This window comes from Netta rufina (genome assembly GCF_964035555.1).
Source record: "Netta rufina genome assembly, chromosome: 17".
Taxonomy (NCBI): domain Eukaryota; kingdom Metazoa; phylum Chordata; class Aves; order Anseriformes; family Anatidae; genus Netta; species Netta rufina.
In genome coordinates, this window is record NC_140141.1 from 12,739,679 (window position 1) to 12,755,076 (window position 15,398).

Sequence of the window (15,398 nt, forward strand, 5' to 3'; positions counted from 1 at the left end):
GCCCACGTCCTGTACTCGCACATTAGCACAATACAGCACGCACTGCACAGGCTGCCTCAGGCTTTTCCTTTTTTTTTTTTTTTTTCCTTTTTTTTTTTTTTTTTTTTTTTCTAATTGTTTCCATGGGAATCAAACTCTGCTGTGGAGCTCAGATTTTTATAAAAAGCAGCTTTTTGTATTACAGAACTATCGGGCCAGACTTTCTACCTGACGCTGTCCCTTTCAAGTCTTTTAAAGGAAAAAATAAATAAATAAAAAAAAGGACCCCATGCATTCACGCCGAGTTGTTTCCCTGGGTGGCCAGCTCACTCCGTCAGGTGAGGCGAAATTCTGATACCAAAAAACGTTTACAGTGTCCGATACGCGAGCCGAGAGCAGTAACTAGCCAAAGGGTTACTAACAAACGCCCGCTCCGCCCAGCAGCCGCCGTGCTTGCTGTAGCAGCCCCTTCTTCAGGTATTGCCACCGTCTGCTGCATTTCCTATTAGTTCTAGAAGCCTTACGGTCCCTTCCCTGTCCCGAGCACCCTCTGCCTGTCGATACCCTCGACTGTCAATTTTATATTCGACGATGTTAATTATATTTTATTTATAAAAAATTGCTTCGGGGGGGGGGGGGATAACAGACGCGCGTGTGGGGTCCCACCGGAGGGCATGCCCGAGGGCGCCGGCCGCCCGCCCGCAGCCTGGGCCGAGCAGCCCGAGCCCAGCCGGCGCTCCCGGGCCGCGCTGGGTCTGCCCCCGTGTGCGCAGCACCGTGCAGGTGACGTGCTTGTGTGTGACAAACCTTCTGTACGACTTCCTTCTCCTCCTTGCTGTTAGTGCATCGTTCCAATGCCTGGGTGTGCTTTGTGTACAGTACCATTGTGAGTTACACAGATTAAAGAAATGGGAAGGCTCGTCTCTCGTCTGCTTCTTTGGGAGCCGCTAGAAACACGAGTCACAAAGCCTGGGATGGGAGCAGGCGCCAGTTTAATGGAGGGTTACAGCCACAAACACAACACTGAGGGCTTCTGCGAGGACCAACAGGACTCATTTGTCCATTAATTACCACTTTTTTTTTTTTTTTTTTTTTAACAGTTTGTATCTTTATGGACTTTGTAGTGGGGGAAAATGACGGCTGTTTGCAGCACAGCTGCTGCGGGCAAAGGCCCTGAGACCCCCAGAGCCTTGCTGCTGCCCAGGACCTGCACTGTGGGAAAGGGGCATGAGTAAAGCCCCTGCCCAGGGGCACAGCGCAGGGTGGCACTCGAGGGCTTAGGCTGGGTGCTGCAGCCTGAGCAGAGCCACACAGCACCATGGGCGCTCTGCTCCGAGCAGGGTGGGTGAGCACAAAGGGTCCATGAGCTGGGTACACACAGGGCAGCAAGGATGGGACCGAGAGCAGCCCCTGAAAGGAAGACGTGGCAGCCAGCTGCCAGTATTACAGCCCTGGCGCATGCCCTGGCCACAGCCATGCCGCCTGCCAGCCAAAGCCCAGAGCTGAGGGGCGTCAGCACCTCCCGGTGCTGCTGAGCTCCTCAGGCCTTAAAAGGGGCACCAGGGCAAGCAGGACCCAAGCACGTTACAGCCACACTGACCCCAGCCAGGAGAGAGGGGAGAGAAGGGGTTTACTGGGAGATGAACCATTAAAGGTGCTCTCCTTCCCAGTCAGTAACTTACAGAGCGGGTGGAAACTGCCCCAGGAAGCATCCTGACGCGGTGCCGCCTGCAGGGTCCTGCTCATCACGCCCAGGCTGCTGCCTGCAGAACAGCCCCCGGCACGGCTGGAGCCCAGGCCCTCACTGCAGCATCCCCGTCCGCACCTGGAAGGCCAGCCCGTCCCCCCGGGTGGCTTGCTGGAAAGGGAGAGATGGGCACTCATAGCACGGCCTTCCCGAGGACAAAAATCCACCAGCACCCACCCGCTGGGGCCGCTGCAGGGCTGCCAGGGCTTTGTTTTGCCCTGGTGGAGCTACTCAGGTCGCAGGAGGCAAAAAACACCACCTCGGGGTGCAGCAGCCCCTCAGCTGTGGCCCCCCCAACCCACCCACCAGCAGTCAGTGATGGTGACGAGCCCCCCGTTACCTTGTTAATCTCTTTGTGTCTCTCCTTGCTGACAATTTCTTCTAGCACTTCTCCATCTCCCTTAATAAGCCTGGAAGACAAGGACAGGGCCACGAGTTGTGACTGCTACTGCTTCAGACCCAGCCTCTGCAAAAACCCTTCCTTATTTTATTTGTTTATGCACTTAATTCAGGTCTGCTCCCGACTGCCCAAAGCACACAGGGGCCACTCATAAACAGGAGCCAGTTTGGGCCTGAAAGGCAGCCAGGCCCTGGAGCATCTCGGCTGCACAAATTTCCAGCAGTGTCAGAGGCAGCTCCCACCTCCAACCACGAGCAGGAATTTAATTGTCTTCATTACGTGCCTACCGGGGAACTGACCTTAGCTCCACACCTCCCTAAGCCCCGCAGGCTGCCTTCTATTTTAAGACCGGACTTGTCATGCCCAATTCTCTTCAGCACGATGTTTGCTGCTCGCTGGGAGGATGCAGTTTATTAAAATCTGGGTCATTTCTAGTTGGCAGCTAAACGAACTTCAGGCTGATTGTCTGTAACCCCAAGCAAAACACACTCCCTGCCCACTCAGCCCCAGGTGCTGAGGGCACGTTTCAGCCCTGAAAGGCAGGAGCATGAAGCAGGGGGGTGTGGAGGCACCACCACCCCCTCTGGTTTTTGCTTTGCAGGGGCAGGGCCCCGTTCAATGGGACACAGCTGAACCACTCCTGCCACAAGGAATAAATAAAAGGGAGCTCTGCTGCCTGTAGCTCTCCACTGGGAGGCAGCCCAGTGCTCCTTGTGTGGGAACCAGCACAATGTCACCCTTGGGTGCCCAACGTGCCACCTGCAGGGCTGACAGGAGGGATCTGTCAGGCCTCAGCTCAGGCTTTTGCTGCCAAAGAGGACAAAAGGGACGTGGCCCCATACAGCAGAACAGCCTCCTCCCCTCACCACCTGTATGGGGCCATCCTGCCTCCTTTCTGCCCCGAGGGCCCATACCTGGTTCTCCCCGTTTCGGGGTCCACGACTCTCCGTATGACGCTCTGCCTCGCGTCCCATTCCTCCTTCGTCATCGGCTTCATAGCCTGGATGCGGGATTTCTGCTCGTCTGTCAGGACTGGAAGGTGTCCGTTAGTCAGAGCCGTGCTCGAGGGGCACCACAGTGCGCCTGCAACGAGCAGCCAGGAACACAGCACCAGATCCCGGCAGTGCTTGTGGGTTGGTGACAAACCACGCCAAGGAAGGGCTGCTGGATGGCCCCAGAGCTCTTCCAGGTTGGTACTGCTGTGTCCTTTCATTTGGTGTCTCTTTTTCCACCTTACAGCCATAATTAGAGCTAAAAACTCACCAATCCATGCATGTAGCTCCTTACTTTTACTTGGTGTTGCTCAAAGGCAGCCACTCAGGAGGGAGGAGAGTCAGGGACTGCTCCGTGCACAGCTCTGCTACAACACCCCGCGTGGATCCCACGAGGGGGACACGCAGGAGCTTTTCCCCACTGCAGTGTTCCCTGGCTAAGCAAGAGGGAAATGTGAACGTTACCTGGCCCAGAGTCCACCAGCGACTCCTTTTGCCACTGCTCCAGCGAGGGGCCAGGCACCACTTCTGCCTTGGTGCTCTCCTCCTTAGGTTTTTCTTTTGACTTCTTTTTGGATTTCTTTTTTATTTTCTTCTTCTTCTTTTTGTCTTTGTGTTTCGCTCGCTTCTTTTTGCTGTGTCGACTCTTCTTCGCTTTGGGCTCACTGTCACTGGAGTCCTCGGAAGAGGAGCTGGAAGAGGATGAAGACGAGGAGGAGCTGGAGGAGGAAGACGTCTCAGAGGACGATGTGCTTGCCTTCCTCTTCTTTTTGCTCTTTCCTTCCTTCTTCTTTTCTGCAATGCATAAGAAGAGGGTGAGCAGAGCAGCTGTGGCCCTGTGGCAGCAGGGACTCCCGTTAGCCCCTGCAGTTGCTGGTGCCCTCCTCTCCCAGCCCAAAGACAAAGCCCCAGGGCAAATCCCCTCGGTGCTGCCACCAAAACGGGCACAAAGCACATGCTGATGTGACAGGCAGGGATCCTTTTCTCCCACCTGAGCCCCCTTCATGCACCTGCCCCAAGAAAACCTGGTAAAAACGTTGGGTCGCAGGCCTCTCCCTACCTTCCTTCACGGCTGCTGAGCTCGACCCGTGCCTGTGAGACCCCGAGGGCCGCCTCCCCGGCGAGCTGCTGCTGGGCTGCGAGTCCAGCTCCCTGCTGCTCTTCCTGCGCTTCTCCTTCCTCTGCTGCCTGCTCCGGCTCCGGCTCCTGCTCCGCGATCGCTTCCGCGGCTGGCTGCGGGCCATGGCGCCTCAGCCCTGCGGGGACAGCGCCCTTGGGATCCCCAAAATTGCCCAAACCCGGCCAGATGCAGCCGGGGCTGCGACCACCTCGTCCTTGGGCAGCCACCGGAGCTCTGGGGGACGGGGCTGCTCCGAGGGCCCCCAATTAATGAGGGGCACGAGGATCCCCAGGTAATTACCGCCCTGACTCCCCCAGTACCCCTCGACGCCCCACAGGGAGGCAGCAGGGACCGCCAGCGGCCTGCAGGGCGCGGCCCCTTTAAGAAGGGAGCGGGCCCTTTAAGAAGGGCGCGGCCCCTTTAAGAGCTGGGCCCCGGCCGCGTTGCCCCTTTAAGGCCCCTTTCACCCTCCCCCCGCCCCCCCGGTGCCGCCGCCGCGCGCATGCGCCCTCCTCCCCTCCCGCGGCGCCCCCCGGCCTCACCGCGGGCCGGGGCCGCGCCGCAGCCGCTGCTCCTCCGGCCCGGTCCCCCCCCCCCCCCACTTCCGGTCCGCAGCGCTCGGCGCCGGCCGGCAACGGGGCCGCGCACTTTGGTTCCGGGGCTCGGCAGGGCCCATGGCTCCGAAGAGCTCCTGGAGCCCTCGAGGCACCCCCTCGGCCGCCGCAGGGGATCAGAGCTCCCGGTACTGCTCCCGATGGGTTTTTCTGAGCCTGTGTTAGGTGAATTTCCAGTGGTGACAACCCCACGCCGTTCCCAGCAGCCTGCTCTGAGCCGCTTTTATCTCAGTTTGGGGCAGATCTCTCACTGCTGCCCCGCAACCAAAAGCTTTTCTCCTGGAAGAGGCCAGGACTGCCCGCGAATAGCAGAGAAGTGGCAAATTTCGGGTTTTATTGCACTGTTTCTGCGGGTTATGTGGTTTTATTGCACTGGTCTTTCCCGTTTACAGAGCCTTGCAACGCTGCTGTTGGCACAGAGGCCTCCACAAAGCCCAAGCAGCTTCATTTATTTTTCCTGTACCCCTGAAATATTCACAGAGCCCTTGCACTGACCCCACCTTAAGGCTTTCTACACCTTCCAAGCATCCCCCCACCACGCCAGGCTGGAGGTGAGCCCTCACCTGGCTGAGTACCAGCAGGGGACGAAGCCGGCTTCCCCAGCCCGGCAGGACTGGTTCTGCATCCCCAGCAAGGTGACAGCGACTTCTGACGTGACTCACGCATCCACCAGAGTCTGTCAGAGCAGCCCGAGAGGGCAGAAAGCAGCTTCAGGCAACTTGGTCCAGAGAAATGGTGCCCTAACACCTGCTACCACAGCGAACAGAGATCCACAGTCTCGGGGACATCGTCCTCAGCGCTTTCCGTGAAGCCGTCTCCGAACCCCTCTGCTTCGACCAGCTCGGGCTTCTGGTTGCACATGGGGCAGAGCCGGTTGCGGATGGCCGAGGCTCTCATCCAGACGATGAGGTTCCAGCGCTCCCCCGAGGCGATGGGGAGCGCCCCGTGGATCTGCCCTCCTCTGTGTAACAGCCCCTGGGTCCCCACGTGTTCGACCTCGATGTAGCTCGGCACGGGGCTGGGATCCTGGAACAAAGGGAGGTGGGTACAGCATTACACCAGAAAGTCCCTGAAGAACAGTGGCCAGCGAGTTAAAACTTTGATTTCTTCAACAAGCACCAGGGAAAGGATGAGCTGTACCTCAAATGCAGCCACAGGTGGCTTGGCAGCAGTTTGGTACAACTGCTTTCAGGTAAGGCATTCGCAGTGACAGGTCCAGAGGGAACTTAAAGACAGAGTTTCAGTCCAAAAAAAAAAGTTTTACCAGTGTATGGTGTTTTTTTTTAACCCCTCTTGTGTGAAGAATCCCCTTCTTAGAGGGGGATTAGCCCTATTCCTAGAGAACAGGGGCTACAGAATTAGGTGCAAGTCTCGTGTGAAGTAAATGACTTCTCTCCCTGTCTCTCAGCACCTCCCTGCTCGTCCTTTTCCTTAAGGGAAGATGGGTTGGTTTGTCTCACTCCACCTTCTACTACCACAGCTGTCTCCTCTCTTTGAAGTGGCTGCAGTTAGCTTGAACACTGCGATCTTGTTTGTAGCAGAAAAGGTTCCTGTATAACCACTACCTTGAAAAAAAGGGGAAGGGACAGAGTGCTTCTGACTGTCAGAAGTAAACAACTGCCATTTAGAAAAGTCGATGCCTTGAAATTGGGATTAGGGGGGAACAGAAGCAGGCTCCAGGTGAGGAATGTGCCCAGTACCTGCCGGAAATCCCCGAAGTACAAGCTGCCTTCTGTGAAGTCTTTCCCCAGCGAAACGTTTAAGGTGACCTCTGCGTTGTCGTAGTGGGAGCTGAGATCCAGGTCTTCGTGCAGCGCGTATTTGACCACGAACGCCTTGTGGCTGTCCAGGCAGGCGCCCCCCAGGTCGGGGTAGAGCAGAGCCGTTATGGGCCGCAGGTATTTCTCCCGCAGGGGCGTGATGAAGTTTTCATCCATCCCTATCTCGTTGAGCAAGACCTGCCACAGAGAGAGGAGCTGGGAGCAGCTGACCAGCAGCTGGGTTCTCTGCTGCTTCATCAAGTACTAAGCTGCCTTGTTCTGTTCCAACACTGCTGCTTGCTCAGATAAAGAACCAAAGAACAAAGATTCCAGCTACAGGGAGAGGAAAGAAGATCAGGTGGAAAGTGATGGTGAACAGAGTAAGATCAAAAGTTGAGTGTTCTTTAGAACCAGATGCCTCGATTTAGATGTGTGTTGTTTAAATGCAAGGCACTCTTTGCTCTGAAATACCAGCTCCCACACCCTGTCCCTGCCTTTCCCTGTCCTTTTATCTCCGGACAAGTCACTCACATTCCCTCAGCCTTTAAGGAGGCTGTACCCAAACAAAGCTGGACTCAAATACAGACATTTTGGAACTGAAAGGATCCTGAAGCGAGGTAAACAAAGTCTGCTCGTGAACGCTCCCCCTACAGAAGCACGAGAGCTGCTGAGTCCTACCCCGTAGTTATTCATACTGTTGGGCCTGCCCTTTGGCATGTCCGACTGCTCAAAGTTCTCCAGCTCCTCAATGAAGGCTCGGCAGAACTCCTCCGTGAACACTGGCAGCCGATAGATCCTCTTATCTGCCAAGAGAAGGGAGACAGCTGGGGAAATAACAGGCAGGAGGGTGCTTGGCTGGTGTGCTGCCGAGCTAGACTGTGCTCGTGTTGGTGAGAACGCAGCACCCACACGCTTCACGTCGTGCTCCAGCTGCTCAGAGGATTGGCGCTGGTCCTGAGGATCGGCTCTGGGATGGATTTGTTATTTTGCACACTGGGCCCTTGCTTTGAGGCTTCTCCAGCCAGCTGGGAGACCTGGCACCGATTTAAATGCCTGCTGCAGGTGCCACGGAAATGCTCTGAGAAGCTCTGGAGAGCAGAGCTCTGCACACACATTCTTCTCTGCTTTGAGAAAAGGAGACAACTTTTCAGCTTTTCTCAGCATTTCTGGTAGAAAGAGAGCTTCACGAATGCCACCAGGGAAGCTGAAAACCCAGATCTCTTTTAAAAAGGCTGAAAGCCAGACTGAGAATATTTCAGCTCAGACTAACCTAGGGGGATTGTCTGAAACGGGAAAGCACTGGGGAGGGAAAACCAAGCCTCCTAGCAAGCAGGATTCCTTCAGCGGGCTCCCCTGCGAGGTTACGGTACAACCAAAACCCCAGCCCTGCTGCAGCGAGAGCCTCTGCTGAGACATCAGCAGGCTGGGACAGGAAAGGCAGAACACAGGATCTCATCCAGAGCACAACTGCTGCACAACACTGCCTCTCCAGAGACTCTCATCAGGCAGAAAATAACATCCTGCTCGTCTCGGCTGCGTATCAAATCCGAGCTATTAAAGACAGGGCTCGAAAACAGCTGTCATCGCTGAGGCTCAGCATCACGCGGGTGCTCTTTGTCGATGATGGGTTGTTTTGTTTTGTTTTTTTACCTGAGAAGGACTCGGTGTAGCGCAGGAGGCCATCGAGATGAGCATCTGGTGAAGTGCAGTAGCTAACGATTTCTAAAAATTCCGGGGCCAGGAAAGAATCCTGGCATCCAGGGAAGGAAGACAAATAGAAACAGACACACAATTAGCTTGCGCTGTCTTTTACAGCCCCAGAGGGAAACAGGCTTCCACAAAGGCACAGAAATTTTATAGAGTCTAGGGAGCAAGGCTGCTGGTGACACTTGGGTTACTTTTGTGGCAGAAAACGATACTGGTGTTTTTAGTGGTTTGGTAAATTGTGTTTTCCTGTAGTTTGTGAGTATTTCTAAATATAACCGGCCAGATTTATCCTTAGCATGACAGGAAAGAGCCTGACTCACAGCGTGGACACCTAACGGATAAATGCAAAGTCATTCCTAAAGGATTTCGCATCTTGTCCTGGCCTCAGCACAACAGAGCAATACAGGGAGGGGTGCACACAGGCAGGCAGCAGGCTGCCAGCCTCCAGCTGAGAGCAACTTGGAACTTCTCTGTGAGTTAGGGGCATAAAAGCTGATTGCTGTAGCTGTCCCTCAGCTTTCACTAACCCTGTGTGCCGCAGGGATGCTTCAGATCCAAATTACTGATGGTATTCTGAGCTGAGTACCGGGTGCTGGTGCAGCTTTAACAATGAACAACCCTCATCTGGCTACAAACCCGGCGGAATTGTGCCTGGAGAACGAGCCACAGCTCTAGAACTGTGCACAATCCTGATGACAAGAGGGCTCCCTACTGCAAAAACAAACCCTCAGCCAGCTCCTTGGGTGCAAAACAGATTTCAAACCCAGTGTCTACCTGAAGAACGTACACTTCGGGGTGTTTTCGTTTGTAACGGCTGGCGATGATGGCTTTGCGTTCCGCCGACTGATGGATTAGCTGCTTTCTCCTCTGCACTTCTGCCTCGATCTAGGAATAAACAGAGAGCATCTCGTTAGAAAATCCAAATGGGTAACTAAAACAATTCAAGGAACCTGCTCATTGTTTCAAACCACTTATTTTTGTTCAGGGTACCTCTGGGAGACAGAGTGCGTGCCTCGCTTTTCTGTAGTCAAGACAAAACCTATAAATATTTAAAAATTCAAATGCCTAAAATAGATTTGAGACACATTCTCACAGCGGATGGCTTAAAAAAAATAACTGAAGCCTTTCCATGGACATGTCACGTGGAGCTGCAAGTTTTCAACCCTTTCAGGCATTTCTGACACCTCGTGAGTCACCGGCCTACGCCTTGAGAGCCTGGCTTATATCCTGACAGCACAAGCGCTGTCCAAGATGAAGACATTTGCTAGGAAGGAGACCAGACTTGTCACGAAGGGATTACTGCTAAGCGCTGTCGGGACAGGCTGATCTGTCATCGCACACCAAACAGCTGGAGCAGCAGCTGATTCGGGTAACTCTTCATCTTTAATAACCCGCCGTGAGATTAGTTATGGCACGTTTTGGGAAAACGAGGAAGGAGGGGTGGGGTTGGAGCCAGCTGTTTGACAGCTCGCTGGCCTGGGGAGCCAGGGAATTGATCTGAGCAGGATCACGGAATTGTTAGGGTTGGAAATGATCTGAGAACACCACACCACCAGTGTCACCAGTGAACCATGTCCCCAAGCACCTCATCCAACCTCTCCCTGAACACCCCCAGGGACAGTGATGCCACCACCTCCCTGGGCCACCCGTCCCGATGCCTGCCTGCTCTTTCTGAGGAGAAACGCCTCCAAATTTCCCACCTGAACCCTAATTTCCCACCTCAGCCTCCCCTGGCACAACTGGAGGCCATTCCCTCAGCCCTACCACAACCACCTACACCCAGAGACCGACCCCCAGCCCCCCCCCCAACTCCCTGCAGAGCAGCACCGGGCCCCCCCCCCCGACCCCCTATTGTCCCCCAATGTCCCCCAATTGTCCCCCCGCCGCTCACCTCCCTCACCACAGCCTCCAACACCTCAGGGCTGCCGCAGCCGCGCTCCCTCAGCGCCTGCAACCCACACGGCGGTGAGCAACGACCCGGGGGAGGGGGGGGGGGGCGAGTGGGACGGACCCCGATCCCCCCCCTCCCCTCTGCCCGCTGCCCTCCTCCGTTACCGTCCCGTAGTCGCTGAGGAGCTGCTCCCGGTGCCGGTACCGAACGTGCAGCCCGCAGCGCCTCACGAAGAGGTTAGCGGAGAAGAAACAGGAGCACGCCCGGAACGGCCGCGCCGCCGCCATGTTCCCGCCCGGCCCCTGAGCAGCGGCTCCTGAGGAGGGGCTGAGGGGGAGCGGGGCGCGCTCCCGGCAGGGGTGCGCGCTCCCGGAGGCGGGAGGCGGGAGCGCGCACGGGGGGGTCCCGTCACGGTTCCCCTCAGCATGGAGGCGGCGCTGCAGGTGGCCGAGGAGGAGGTGGTGGCGGCGGCGGCGGCCGAGCCGGGCGGCCCCAGCAGCAAGTTCGCCGACATCCAGCGGCTGCTGGCCGACGGCTGCTTCCCGCCCAGCTTCTGCTCCATCCAGAGGAAGAACCTCAAGCGCTACGCCCAGAAATTCGTCCTCGATGGTGGGCAGCGACCCCTCCACCTTCCCCCCAAACAGCCGCCTCACAGTGTGTGTGTGTGTGTGTGAGGGGGGTGCTGACAGGAATTTTGCCCCCTCCGGGGGTCTGTGAGGTGGTTTTGGGGTGAGGGGGCCTCCCGGTGGTGTGTGTGTGTGTGTGTGTGTGTGTGAGGGGGGTGATGCTGCCTGCAGTAGGGTTTTGTCGCTGTGGGGTGGGGGGTTTTGTGGGGTTTGGGGTAAGGGGGACAGCAGGCATGAGGTGTGTGGCACTAAAACGTCTTCTCCCTGCCCATCCGCAGGCGGCTGCCTCTACTACGTGGGGCCCAAGAAGGAGGAGAAGCGCGAGGTGATCGTGGACCCTGAGCGCAGGCGGCAGGTCTTCCTGGAGAGCCACTTCACCGAGATCGGCAACCACCTGGGCCAGAAGAAGACCGTGCACCGCATCCAGAGCCGCTACTACTGGCTGGGCATCGTGAAGGATGTGGTGGACTGGGTGAGTGCAGAGCATTGGCTGTGGCTGTGCCACCGGCGTATCCCAAAGGGTTCAGGCAGGAGACCCTAGGGAGCAGCTGGAGGAGCCCTAATGCAGGAGGGGGTTGTTTCTGGTGCTCTTGCTTTGCAGCCATCTGCTAGGTGGAACTGCTGGAACGGCCTGAGACAGCTGGGTAAATTGGGTGTCTTTCCCCAGAGCCTCAGGAAGCCTGCACAGGTTGGCATCCTCACGCAGGGCACTTTTGGGCAGGATGGGAACGTGGGATTGGCTTTGAGCAGGATGGATTCCTGCCAGAGCTCCTCAGTTCACTAAACTATTGCAATGAGAGCTGTTTGGTGTTGCCATCAGCTCCTCCGGGCTGTTGTGCCTCACCTGGAGTATTGCTGAAAGTCCCCTCCAGGAGGGCTCTGCAGCATGGCCTGCTTTGGAGAAGTGCGGTTACGTTGCATGATCCAAGCAGCCCGTGCCCCTCCAGCACCCTGGGGCTTACAATTTCCCTAGCCAGTAAAAGTTTAAAATACAGTAAATATTTGCTCCAAAGCGGGGTGAGAAATGTCTTTGGTATAGATCATATTCAGAAAGTTGGTTATTGCATCTGTGAAAGCTGTCTGGGTGAGGTTTGTCAGAGGTGAACTGTATCAGCCTGTTGTTTTTTGTCCTCTTTCTCTTTTGTCTCCTTATTTTTATAGGGTAGAAGGAAGCTGTACACAATTACTGCCCCTCCTACCCATTCATAACCTGTTCAGTCTGAATCTGACGGAAATTGTCAGCCTATTTTAAAGGCCTTTGATATGAATTTTTCCTTTCCCAGATCAAAATGTGTGAAACGTGCCAGAATGCAGAGCACAACAAGAATGTATCACGGAAAGCCAGACCTGTTAAAGTGGAATCTCCCTGGGAAGTGCTGGGATTAGATGTTCACGGTGAGTGTTTGCGGCTGTCAAACAGGCTCTTCAGGGCTTCCGCGCCGGCCGTCAGGAAGCGTGGCAGACTTAGGGCCACACGTGAGTGAAAGCCTCCTAGCTCTGCGGTGAGGAGGTGTCACGGAGGCCATAGCAGCTTACCGAGGTGCAACCTGATCCAGGGACTGGCAGGGTTCCCACTCAACACACAGTGGGAGTTGTGGGCGTGCATTGCTTCTCAGGATTAAGGCTGTGCTGGGTGGATTTTTGATGACAAAGGTCACAGAGCTGTACTGTCTAAACGACAGTGCCGAACAGAATCAGGGTTGTTTGCTTTGTTGCAGCAATTGTTTTGCTAGGTTTGGTTTTTACCTTCCTCGTTTGGGTGATGTTGTGGCATCATGTTGATTTTTCTTGGTGCTTGTTTATGCAGGACCTTTTCCTGAGACAAGCCAGAGCAATACACATGTCCTCCTTGTGACCGACTATTTCACTAAGTGGATTGAGGCTGTTCCTCTGCAGAAGAAAGATCCCTTGTCAGTGGCTAAAGCCCTAGCTACAATTTTTTACAGGTGGGCTCTTCTCTTGTCAGTTACACTGCGCCTCTGCAGTGAGGTGGGGCACTCTGGGAAGTGTTGCAGATAGGTTCTGTGTCCACAAGATGGTTCCCCACAAGAGCACGCGCTCTCTCCTGCAGGAGAGGCCATGCAGTGCCTTGCATTTGCTCTTTACAAAGTCCTTGGGAGCAGCTTGGTCTCCTCCTGTTAGGAGGGGAAGGGAGAAAGAGGCCAAAATGATTCTCTGCGTAGCTCCAAGGTCAGGGGAGTTTGTGCCCCAGTTCCCTGCAGAAGCTCTAACCTGTACCCTGATCCCTTCCAGGGAGCGTTTGTTTTGCACTCGTGTGGTGCCCCTCACCACGGTACCTCGTGGAAAATGTGTGGGGCCAGCAGAGACTGCATTGAGAGCAAGAAACTTTGCTTGCTTCTCCTGCTGCCTTATCATTCCTGAACAAACAGGCCTGGCTGTTTCAGAACAGATATGGGCAGCAGAGCTCTCCCTGCTCTCGGCAAGGCGAGGTCACGCCTGCCTCTCCCCACTGGGGACCCTCTGTCCCTCCTGTACCCCATTTCCTGTGAGGATCGGCTGCTCTGCTTTGTGGTCTGTGGAGTAAAACCAATTGTGTGTCCTGTTCTTGTTCAGGTTCGGAGCGTCCAAGAACATTTACGCCAGTCAGAGCTGGGACTTCTGCGAGGAGGTAGGTCACACGCTGGGTGGTTCAGGGGAAAGCAACGTGGTCTCAAGCTTTTTTTAGACAGCAGGTCCGACAGGCAGAGCCACAGCGCGCCGTGCACAGGGTGCAAGGAGCTGCTGCTGCCACCTCCCAGCCCCAGCCCTGTCACCACCCTGTAGGTGCTTTCCAAAGCTTTCACCCTGATCAGAGGCCGTAGTTGGGTGGTGCAAGTCCTCCAGCTGCACTGCAGCCTCTCTGCTCGGAAGGAAGAGTCCCGTGAGATGATGCCCCTGAGCTTTCTGCCCTACGCTGGGATTAACACAGTTTGCCAGTGCTGTGAGAAGCCTCAAGCTGAGTTACAAAGGTTGTTGCAAAATACTTGGTCAGGCCATGACTTCTCCAGCGAGCTTGCCATGCCCGCTAACACCTTTCTCCCTCTCCTGTAGTACCTCAGGCTTCGGGGAGCATTTCAGCTCCTTTTTTTTTTTTTGCTACAGGCAGCGCCATGAGTGCCCCCCCCTGCAGCCACGTGGCACGGGGAGGCCGCTCACTGCTGCGGTGCCCTTTGCAGGTCAGCCGGCATCTCTGCGAGCGCTGGAACATCTCACAGATCCTCACCCCCGCAGACCCCGCCGACTGCCCGAGCCTGGACGAGCGCAGCGCCGAGGTGCTGAGATCCTCCATCTGCAGCGTGGTGAGCGAGAAGCCCGGCGAGTGGGACGCCCACCTTGACCCCGTGCTCTTCGATTTCCGCACCTCGGTCAACGCCGCCACCAAGTACACCCCCTTCTTCCTCATGTTCAACAGATACGTCTGCCTGTCCTCCGAGGTAACCTCTTGGCAGAGCGGAGTCGTGCAGGAGGTTTTGGTGCTGGCGCGGTGACGGGGTGACGCCCACGTGTCTGTGCCTTGCAGGTGGATTTTGTCAAGGACTCCAAGGAGCAGGGCGTTAGCTCCAGCAAGGCAGACGGCCTCCCGCCATTCACAGCCGCCGTGCAGGAGCAGCAGAATGCTGTGAAAGAAATTGTAAGTCTTGCTGCCGAGCCCCCTGTCTCTCCAGAAATGCCACCCCACAGGAGTCCCTTGCCTGTGGGCTCTCCCCCATGAAGGCCAGCAGCCCCGTGGTCTGGATTCAAGGAGCAAGGCCAGCGTTCAGTTCCTGGCTGGCTCTAATTTGTGGGATGACCTTGGGTAAAGTGTTTTGTCTCCATGTCTTGTTTTCCTGCCTCAAAAAATCGCCTCAGTGTCCTTTGGGAAGTGCTTGGAGACCTGTGTGCCAAAAAAAAAAAAAGGTAGGCGAGGTCACACTGAGGTGTCCTGCCCCGTCTGGTGTCCGGGTCGTTGGTACCACCTGCAAACAGGGCAGGAGCAGGAGCTGTGGTTGACAGGAGGTGCTCAGAGCTTCCTGAAGCTCCAGCCTAGATCCCATTCTGCCCTCTACTGATGGAGAACTCTGAGCACAGTCACAAATTGTCATTTCTTACCATGAGTTCTGCGAGTTCGGGGCTGATGAGGTGGAAAGACCTCGTTTGGTCCCTCCAGTGCCTCGAGGTGCCGCCAGCAGTGCTGACGCTGTCGGTACAGCTTTTGCCCGCAGAGCTGCAGCAGGGCTGAGCTGATTTTTTAAGCAGCCTCTCCTCTGCTTTACAGGTGATCGCCAACATGACCACAGCCTACAAGCGGGAGCGCAAGAGCATGAAGAGGAAAAGCCGGGGCCTGCCCTCTCTCGCCTTCAAAGTGGAAGACAACGTGTTTGGGAGCAACGGCGCCTCTCCCCTCAAGAAGCTGAAGAAGGGCCAGTTTGTGTCCTTCCAAATCGAGACAGTCCTGCCGCCTGAGCAGAGCATGGCCGGGGGGAAGAAAACCAGTTAGCTGCTGGGGTGTTTCTGGGGGTCCTGCAGGGCTGGGACCAGCAGAATGAACTGTTCCTGAGGGCTGTGTCCCAGCTGTGTGGGAG

General features: G+C 56.0%; 2 protein-coding genes across 7 annotated transcripts; both read right to left on the reverse strand.

Annotated features, from left to right (window-relative positions):
• Window positions 1–132: 132 nt before the first annotated feature.
• ARL6IP4 (ARF like GTPase 6 interacting protein 4) lies at window positions 133–4,832 on the reverse strand. 5 transcript variants are annotated; one of them, XR_014618944.1, is made up of 6 exons: window positions 4,179–4,628; window positions 3,584–3,913; window positions 3,041–3,158; window positions 2,067–2,136; window positions 1,662–1,837; window positions 133–948 (listed from the first exon to the last, which is right to left on the reverse strand). XR_014618944.1 is itself a non-coding variant. In XM_084297524.1 (6 exons), exons 2-6 carry the CDS (start codon window positions 4,360–4,362, stop codon window positions 1,781–1,783), a joined length of 759 nt encoding a protein of 252 aa, XP_084153650.1. In that variant the 5' UTR covers window positions 4,363–4,374; window positions 4,781–4,832; the 3' UTR covers window positions 962–1,780. The 5 variants fall into 5 exon arrangements, 3 of the variants coding, with proteins under 3 accessions (XP_084153650.1, XP_084153651.1, XP_084153649.1); XR_014618945.1 differs by lacking the exon at window positions 133–948 and adding an exon at window positions 962–1,389; XM_084297524.1 differs by lacking the exon at window positions 133–948 and adding an exon at window positions 4,781–4,832 and having other exon boundaries at window positions 962–1,837; window positions 4,179–4,374.
• Window positions 4,833–5,200: 368 nt separating this feature from the next.
• On the reverse strand, window positions 5,201–10,503 carry OGFOD2 (2-oxoglutarate and iron dependent oxygenase domain containing 2). 2 transcript variants are annotated; one of them, XM_084297171.1, is made up of 7 exons: window positions 10,375–10,503; window positions 10,211–10,267; window positions 9,094–9,204; window positions 8,263–8,362; window positions 7,291–7,415; window positions 6,553–6,810; window positions 5,201–5,878 (listed from the first exon to the last, which is right to left on the reverse strand). In XM_084297171.1, exons 1-7 carry the CDS (start codon window positions 10,495–10,497, stop codon window positions 5,603–5,605), a joined length of 1,050 nt encoding a protein of 349 aa, XP_084153297.1. In that variant the 5' UTR covers window positions 10,498–10,503; the 3' UTR covers window positions 5,201–5,602. The 2 variants fall into 2 exon arrangements, 1 of the variants encoding a protein (XP_084153297.1); XR_014618918.1 differs by having other exon boundaries at window positions 5,765–5,878; window positions 5,993–6,810.
• Between the last annotated feature and the right edge of the window lie 4,895 nt (window positions 10,504–15,398).

Excerpts from the sequence above, each read along its gene's own strand:
- OGFOD2 (XM_084297171.1), bottom strand. The coding sequence starts at position 10,497 with ATGGCGGCGGCGCGGCCGTTCCGGGCGTGCTCCTGTTTCTTCTCCGCT. Across the intron at positions 10,268-10,374 it reads TCCTCAGCGACTACGGGACG|GCGCTGAGGGAGCGCGGCTG; the intron begins GTAACGGAGGAG and ends TGTGGGTTGCAG. Across the intron at positions 7,416-8,262 it reads CTACACCGAGTCCTTCTCAG|ATAAGAGGATCTATCGGCTG; the intron begins GTAAAAAAACAA and ends TTCTCTTGGCAG.
- ARL6IP4 (XM_084297524.1), bottom strand. The coding sequence starts at position 4,362 with ATGGCCCGCAGCCAGCCGCGGAAGCGATCGCGGAGCAGGAGCCGGAGC. Across the intron at positions 3,159-3,583 it reads GCTGGTGGACTCTGGGCCAG|TCCTGACAGACGAGCAGAAA; the intron begins GTAACGTTCACA and ends GACACCTTCCAG. Across the intron at positions 1,838-2,066 it reads GACACAAAGAGATTAACAAG|CAAGCCACCCGGGGGGACGG; the intron begins GTAACGGGGGGC and ends CTCCCTTTCCAG.